Raw genomic sequence first — 8,382 nt, forward strand, 5'->3', positions numbered from 1 at the left:
TAGCCACTGAGTGCACTGCTGCCTTGCCCTTTTTTGGCTTTAGAAAAGGGAAGACATCCCCTGCCACCACTACTGCCACCTACATGGTCAACAATTGCGACCTCCCACGCCAACTGATTGACGTATGTGGCCCTGCCCTTTCAGCTCCCTCAGAGCTGAACATGCACTCCATGCCATGCTTCGCCGCCTCCTTCGCTTGCTCTGCCAGGTCAGTTCACCGACATAAAAAACACTTCCAAAATTGCCCCTACATACATATGGTTCATGCCCCACAAGCTATGATCGGACATGGGACAATGCTTCAACCTATTCACAAACAACATAGATCAACCTTTGAAAGGCTATCTAGACAGTTTGCAGTGTTTACTTTTCATAACTAGCCTCACTGCTACCGTCTACAATAAAGGTAACTATTCTTCCCAACGTAGGAGACATTTTTCTTTGTTATCATGGTGCAAAATCCCTTTGCTAAGTCCTTCTGTTCACCTATCATAAACATTGGTTTCAAGTTCGCAAGCATGAGCACAGAACACTCCCAATCTTGAATGTCTAACATACTCAGAGATGAAAACCAAAGGGATGTATCTTCATCACCATTCAACTGTCAAAAGCGAGGTGGAAACGACAAACTCAAATGCAAGTTCGTTCGTCCCACACATACAGATCATCAATCAATCATGAATACCGATTGATCAAGAAGATCTTTATCGATCATGAAAACTGATCGGTGAAGAGGTCCTCTCTCACAAGGACCGTACTTTTAAAAAAAAGATCTAAAACTCGGTAAAATGCCTACCAGACCTCAACTTTTCAAAACCAACTTCTTTCCGAGTTCTTCGCTATCTTTGCCATCGCAAGCAGAATTTTCTCAGAGCTTAGCCTTCAAAACTTTTCTGCAGACAAGTTCCATGAGCCGCTAAACCACCTTTCATTGGCACAACACTGACGGGAAATCCACAGAAAAAGAAATATAACACTAGAAAGAGAACTTGGGAGCATTTACACAGAATTAACCATAACTTGCAAACTAAAACGATCAAAAATTGCATATAAGTATAAATGCCAGGTCTTCATACAACTATTTATACATTTTCCAATATTAAACCCATGTCTTACAGACAATATACAAGAGTTTCATTGCTGAGAAAAGTTACAAGATCTGATGTATTATGGACAATATATATATATATATATATAACTTGAAGAATGCCAAATGAGCAGACTCCTCAACATGCTTGGATGGGCTGCTCTGCATTTGAAGTCCAAGAAGTTCCTTGCACTATCTGCAGTGCAGACAAAGAGCAATGAGCAACTGAAAGGATATGAAGCACTCATCACTAACACACAGAAAACAAAGCTCGTCAATACTAATAGGTTTTGCAGGACCGACTGCCTTAGAACAGACTACATGCATACTCCACCCAATGTAGACTGCATTCCCAATGAGAAACATCAGAAAACCTTTCATTTTCACAGACAACATGCACAAATCTTCCAACATTGCCAAGATCACTTCTATAATCAACGTCAGTGTGATAGAAACCTTTCATTTTCACAGACTACATGCACACATCATCCAACACATTGCCAAGGTCACTTCTATTATCACCATTACTTTGATATCCAGCTGAAACACTGAAGGAACAAGAATTCATGGAGGGGCAGCAACCAAGAAGAGCAAGACAACACAAAAAGCGTTGCAAATTCCGACTCGAGACATAGCGGAGAACCTGAAACCAGATACTTAATACAAGTGCTCAAGAAAAAAATATGAGAAAAGACCACCTTGAAGGCATAACAACCACAGCAAAGGTGGCACAGTCTAATATTTATACGTAAATCACGACTGTGCACATCAAGTGATAATAACTGCTCGTCGACCACATCAACACAAAGCCCTACTATTAGGAGAATAATGTGCCATCAGCTAGCTATACAAACAAATTTGTTGTAAACTTCCGAATTCAATCAACCTTAAAAACCAATATTGTCTTTTCTCTCAAAAGCTCACAATTATTTATAGAACATAACATGAGTCCCTTCGAAACTTTTAATAATCTTTGCAGGCAGCATGTTAAATCCCCTGCTCATGTAGCAAAATTGTACCAGCTTGGTTTTGATGCCATATCATGGCTGACCATTTAAACGGAGTAGAGCTTAACAGCGTTAGCAACGGTCTTTGCATAATTTAAACTTCTCCGCCCATTGCAGTGTCCAAACTGCCAGTCAAAATTTTGTTGCTTGTAATTTCACAGAAATCAACATATGCAAGCAGCATAGGACTCAATTTAACACAGTTTATTACTCATAAAACCATGTATCAAAAATTCACATGTGGCACACCAAACATGATTCCTATTACAACCTCTTACAGAAGTGTAACAATGGTATCACCCTTACTGAAGCATTTAATGATATCATCGTAAGAATATCATTAGAAGGGTATAGTATGCATTCTTGTGTATGTTAGTTGCAAACCTTGCACATCATACAACATAAATTACATTAAATATGTCTATATGCGGGACATCTGGCCCATCATATAGAAAAGGATACACAGGTTATCTTCTACAAGTGAGGCCTTAGAGTAGGATTGAGATTCATCTTTCCTCCTGAAAAGAGAGAAGATCACAAGTTTCACGCCGTCAGCCTTGTGCTTTCCTTTCCGACTTACCAATTTGCATAGTACATGCTAGTCTGCCACAAATAAAAGACATTCTTCTGAACAATTGCTTTTGCACTTTCAGTCATAAAATTGCCTACCTGACATTTACATTTGAAAGAGCATTCATTCAATCTGACCATGTAATGCCATACGCAATTTCTTTTGTTTCTTCATGGAGTAAGTGTCCATATGCATTTTCTTTTGTTTCATGGAGTAAGTGTTTCAAGTCGTGTTTAGGATGTGTTTAGAGTCTATAGGTAAAATCTGGTTTTAATGAGAAATTAAAAAGCAAATTTCAACTGGAGTTTTAGGATGTCTAGAGTCTATGGGTTTTATGAGAGACACATTGTAGATTTTTTCCATCTTGTCGAGCACCTATTTGAGTGTAGTTTTAATTGTTTGCTCATCCATTTGTTTTGGAGACGGAAGCTGTTGCACATCATATCATCTAAGAGAGGACGATGAAAGGTGTGCTAGAAGGGTAGTAACATAAGGTACAAATGAGGATTTGATTATTACTTTGGGAAAGGTAGTCACAAGTAAGCTGATCTTAGGAGGATAGTTGCTTATAAATGGATTTGTGGTATTCAGGACGAGTAAAATATCAATGCGCGCTTAATTACAAATCTTACCTTAATAGGTAATTACAAATCTTACCTTGATAGGTAATTACAAATCTTATCTTGATAGGACGAATGATAGGCTTCTTGTAATACTGAAGAGGGGGGCAATTCAATCAGGAATATTAGTGAGAGTCTGCGTACCATCAGTATGCCTACAGACACGGGGTACAACTTAGATTACAAAAATTTGAATGTACTGTGGTCGTATCGTACAACCAAAAAGAAAAAAAAGACTTGCTATTTTAGCCTAGAGTCTAGTCTTTTTTAGTATAAACATGAGGGATAAGCTTACTGAGGTAGATTGCTAAAAGGCTAGAGCCCTTGCACATGGAAAAAGGCAAAAAATGTGGCCTACAATGTTCAAAATTAGTCATTTCGACAGGTCAACAGAGGCCCTAACCTTGACTAAAGACTGTCCAACGAGTCCTGATCAAAGCCTACCCGTTCATAGTACAGAACAGAACGTATAAGTAGTCCCGTACGTTAAACATGAACAACCTCTAATAATGCGCTCGACTGGTTTTCTAGCTCCACCAGTGGTTATCTTAAATCCAAGCATGTCTTACCAAAAACTTCTCCGTCACGAATTACTCATTGCTCTTAAGTGTGTCTCCATTTACCTCAGTATACAATTACACCTAATGCTCTTCTTGATAATGAAGGCAATCATTAACAAGGGAATATAACCATAAAATCCAGCAGACATCAAATAGTTACTACGACATCCCCGCCAACGTCATCAATGCCCAATAGTGGAGGTAAGAAGCAGATATCCATGAGCGGACTCACCCAAGACACATGAGTAATATCATAACTTCAAAAGATGCACAACTGATTCAGTATGGCCAGCCCTAGCACTAACGTTTTAAAAAAAAAAAAAATGGAAACAAACATAGAAGGGTTGATGAAAAAGAAAATGAACTACCAAACAGTTTCAACTCCAAAGAAAACTTCACAATTTGTAATTTTCTGTCCGCTAGTATGAGTCGAACATATGCCTAAGTGATCTCGTTCACTAGTACAACATGAACAAATACCTATAAATTATAATGTAAAGCACTGTTGCTAAGCAGCCCTTCCTAGTAGATGGTAAGGCTGACAACTTCGGATCAAAAATTCCTGCTATTGAGAGTTTATAACCAGGTGCATGAAATTTTTTTTAACAATGACAATTGTAAAACAGCCAAGGCAGAATCCATGCATGTACATATGAGAAAATCAACCTTGTCCACAAACACTCAAGCCTTCTAGAGATTAAAGTCTGCAACCTGCAAAAAGATAAGTTTTTCATCGCTAAAGACTTCTACTATACACTATCAATAGAGCAGACCTTTTAACTTTCGAATGAGTTAAACCTCCCAACAAAAACAGTAATATCATCGGAAGAAGGCAGGGGGTGCAAACCTCAAGAGCTATGATTCCTTTGATGCTAAGGAACCAGTGCCTTGATGGACGACCACAGTCTCTGCAGCTGCAATGGTCACCTCTGCAGGAGGGATTGCTGCAGGAGTGATTGCTGAGGGTGGAGGGTTAGGATTGGATAAAGCAGCTACAGGAGTAGTACCGGAGGTAAGTAGATGGCGTGAGGGTGACGAGGGCAATTGCTCCCGAAGGGTTCCAGGTCTGGAAGTATCCATGCTGAGGCGTAGTGGGTGAAGTGCAACGGCCCCACGCGGACTTGAGGGAGCTGCACGCACCTTTAATGGATTAGGGTGCGAGCGCATCATGCTGAGCTGCTCAACATTGGGAGGGGGTAGCTCACTGACAACATTGTTGGGCAGGTAACGGAAGGAATGGGAGTAATCTGCCTGTGGAAATTGGAAGCCCTCAGGACCAACTAGGTGCGGCAGGCCAGCTGGGTGCAAATCCATTATGTCGCAGGAATGATGGTCTTGAAGCTGTCACATAAACTCCGTCCTGGATGCAAATGAAGAGCTCTCTCTCTCTCTCTGTGTGTGTGTGTGTGTGTGTGTGTGTGTGTGTGTGTGTGTGTGTGTGCGCGCGCGCGCGCCCTCGCGCTTCATCAGTCTAACCGAAAAAATAAAGGAAGAGCTCTTACCAGAAACAAGCTCGAACGTTTCCCGGGAAAGAGGGGTAAGAAAACGGGGGGTCCTTATGAGGTGTGGATAGTGGAGAAGCTTCCAGGTCGTTCCCAAATGCTTTTCTAGAATTTACACTACCTAGGCCCATCACAAGAAGATTTAGAAATTTTCTCATGTAGGAAAACGGAGTCTTTCTCCGTGTTTTTCATACAATGCATAACATCATGAGCTTCTGCTCGAGAGGCGCCGCATACCTAGCTAGGTACGATTGGGGGCAGGGGACCGCCGTACCTAGCTAGGTATGCGGCGCCTCTCGAGCAGAAGCTCATGATGTTGAGGTAAGTCACAATGTGGGAAATATTGTAAGAATTTGTCCAAAAACTTCTTGTGCAAGCGGTGCTTCTCCTATTCAAAACTCGTGCTTTTGGTTGTTTAAAGAAAACATGGGAAAACATTTTATAGGGAAGCTTTTTCGGCTAAATTTTAAGAAATTGAATTACATGTTTAGATTCTTCAGCATATACTTATCACGATTAAACTTTTCGAGGGTGTATGGTTCACTGGAGTAACAACCAATAACCTTAATGTGAAAAGGAGGCTTATCTTTTGGAATGAAGAACTCTGTGTACGTACGTTCAAGCAACGTCTCAGCTCAAATTATAATCAACATAACTAGTGATTGGGTAATCCTTTTTCAATTCCAAAACTTGCATTGTGTTTCTTGTTCCATGCTCTTTCATTAAAGTGTAAGTATTGCAAATTCCGTTGTGTCTTGCGATTACACATCTGCGAGCTTAATCTTCATATTTGAGTGCTTAAATCACTATTTTTTGACATTTTGACCGTAGGAGAGTGTTATTAGACGTTACGGTGACCTCTTTGGGTTGTTCTATTTCAATTTCTATGACTTGGGTCATGATGGATCGTGATCCATGTACCTTGTCAGAATGCTATCAGACTTTGTAGACTTGTCCATTTAGGCTTAGTGAAGCTTCCCTTAAAGTTTCGTGATGATCCGAGTTTGTTTAGTCATCGAAATGGCATGAGAACCAAGAGCGGTGAGAAAGGAGATATACAAATATTTCGATGTGGGAGTGGTGATTAGTTTAGTGAGTTGACGTATTTGTTAGTTAGGTTCACTTCTTAAGGACTGACAATCTCAAAGAGTCTCTATGTCCCATCCGAGTCACTTTCCTGAGTGTTGACGTATTATGTTAGTGCCAAATAGTTATGCTACATACATCCTGTGACAACTCGCTAACATTGGCGTCGTTGTCAAGGAATGATCCTTATATGGTGAGTGATGTAGCATGTATTTTAAGCTTCATTTTCCAAAGATTAGCCCTTCCATCCCATTTACACTAGCAGCAAAATAGCTAAACGGGGTTTAGTACTTGATACAGTTTAGAAGTCGGAGACTAGCTAAATCTATTTTCGACAAAGAATAGAAAGAGAGTTATGAGTGAGATAGCCAAAAGCATTTCATTCTTCGATTTTCTCATTACTTTCAGAGTGTTGTTGTGTTTTTCGTTATGACTTTTATTTGCATGTTTTGTTCATTTGGTTCCTAGTTTCTTTTCAATACATAGGAGTAGGGCAAGTAGGGCTTATCACCATCAAATTGGGTAAAAAGATCAGGGCAAAAGGGACTAACAACTAATTTTGGCAAAAATGACCACAACTCTGAAATTCTAAAAATTTGATCGTGGAGACCTGAAAGCTAATCCAAAACCAAAAATTTGGTGATCAAGGGCTTCAGAATACTCATCAAAAGCAAACTGATTAGTTTGGGCAAATTTTATGGAGGAACACGGATCGCAATCCATGTACCTTAGAGGCCTTTTTTGCAGAAAATTTATGAGTGGCACTTTGCATCAGTAAAAAATTGCTCTGAGAAAGTTTGGGTGTAAGGAATTTTCAAAATATCAAAATTGGCTAATAAGGCAAAAATAGCCGAAATAGGGTTTCAGACACAAAATTAGATATATCTTGAGATTTTGTGATCCAAATCCAAAAAGTTTTGGGAATTAACATCTACAGGGAATAGACAACCAGCTGACCAAGTTTCATGTCACGTCAGCGTCACCAGCACCAGCTTGTTCACTTTCTCCAATTTGGGTGAGCTTTGGCGAGCATGAGTAGGTCGAAAAATATTTTGGGACAACTCATAAAGCTAGGTCTTCTCAGAATTTCCATTCGTACTCATTTCGTTCTCCATTTCCCCTACATGCAATATTATGCAGGTGTCACAAAATTATGATGTGGCATGACTTAATGGTAGGACCTAATGCTATAAGTTATTCTAACTTATGAGCACTTGCCAAAACAGGGCCCCAAGGGACACTCGGGAATTAAAAAGGTTGGCGGGCACGCTGTACGGACATCGCAAAATGCACTGATATGCTGACATGGCTAGCTGTATGGACGGCCAAAATTTACACAGACAGTACTCACATGGTAGCGTACGAAATTTCGTAATTTGCGATGGCTAGAAATAGTGCCAGCTTGTGGGACTTATAGCTTTTGAGTTTGAAGCTTTTCTTGCAAACTGCTTTTCCATGGCCAAGGGCCTTTATATAACACCCCAGGGCACTCTCTAGCTCAGATTGCTGATAAGATTTCATTTAGAGAGGACCCACGGGCATTGTAACTGTCATGCCAAGGGTAGGACCAGGAAAGGCTAAGGGCTAGGACGGATGTGCGTTGGGGGTTCCTATATTTAGCCAGGCCAAGGGCCTATATAGCACATGGTTGGGAGGAGAATCGCGCGTTCTAGTCCCCTATGCCTTTCACTGGTATCAGAGCCAGGGGGAGGGGAGAGATATGGAGGAGGGAGAAGGACTCTCTCTCTCTCTCTCTCTCTCTCTCTCTCTCTCTCTCTCTCTCTCTCTCTCTCTCTCTCTCTCTCTCTCTCTCTCTCTCTCTCTCTCTCTCTCTCTCTCTCTCTCTCTCTCTCTCTCTCTCAGATCTCAGCATGAGGCATGAACTCCCTCTCTCCGGGAGTCTTCTCTCTCTCCATTTTTTTCAGGAGCAGGGCGTGCATGGTCTTGCA

At 40.8% G+C, this 8,382-nt stretch overlaps 1 protein-coding gene across 4 annotated transcripts; it reads right to left on the bottom strand.

Annotated features, from left to right (window-relative positions):
- Positions 1 to 1,020: 1,020 nt before the first annotated feature.
- Positions 1,021 to 5,444, bottom strand: LOC147456272 (uncharacterized). Of its 4 annotated transcripts, none has more exons than XR_015188446.1 (3): positions 4,693 to 5,326; positions 2,107 to 2,612; positions 1,021 to 1,283 (listed from the first exon to the last, which is right to left on the bottom strand). XR_015188446.1 is itself a non-coding variant. In XM_086514791.1 (3 exons), exon 2 carries the CDS (start codon positions 5,157 to 5,159, stop codon positions 4,701 to 4,703), a length of 459 nt encoding a protein of 152 aa, XP_086370917.1. In that variant the 5' UTR covers positions 5,160 to 5,205; positions 5,348 to 5,444; the 3' UTR covers positions 1,021 to 1,283; positions 4,693 to 4,700. The 4 variants fall into 4 exon arrangements, 2 of the variants coding, with proteins under 2 accessions (XP_086370917.1, XP_086370916.1); XR_015188445.1 differs by having other exon boundaries at positions 2,107 to 2,697; XM_086514791.1 differs by lacking the exon at positions 2,107 to 2,612 and adding an exon at positions 5,348 to 5,444 and having other exon boundaries at positions 4,693 to 5,205.
- Positions 5,445 to 8,382: the final 2,938 nt, after the last annotated feature.

This window comes from Adiantum capillus-veneris, chromosome 6 (genome assembly GCF_014529385.1).
Source record: "Adiantum capillus-veneris isolate H3 chromosome 6, ASM1452938v2, whole genome shotgun sequence".
Lineage (NCBI taxonomy): Eukaryota > Viridiplantae > Streptophyta > Polypodiopsida > Polypodiales > Pteridaceae > Adiantum > Adiantum capillus-veneris.

Coding starts and splice junctions, on each gene's coding strand:
- LOC147456272 (XM_086514791.1), bottom strand. CDS start 5,159: ATGGATTTGCACCCAGCTGGCCTGCCGCACCTAGTTGGTCCTGAGGGC.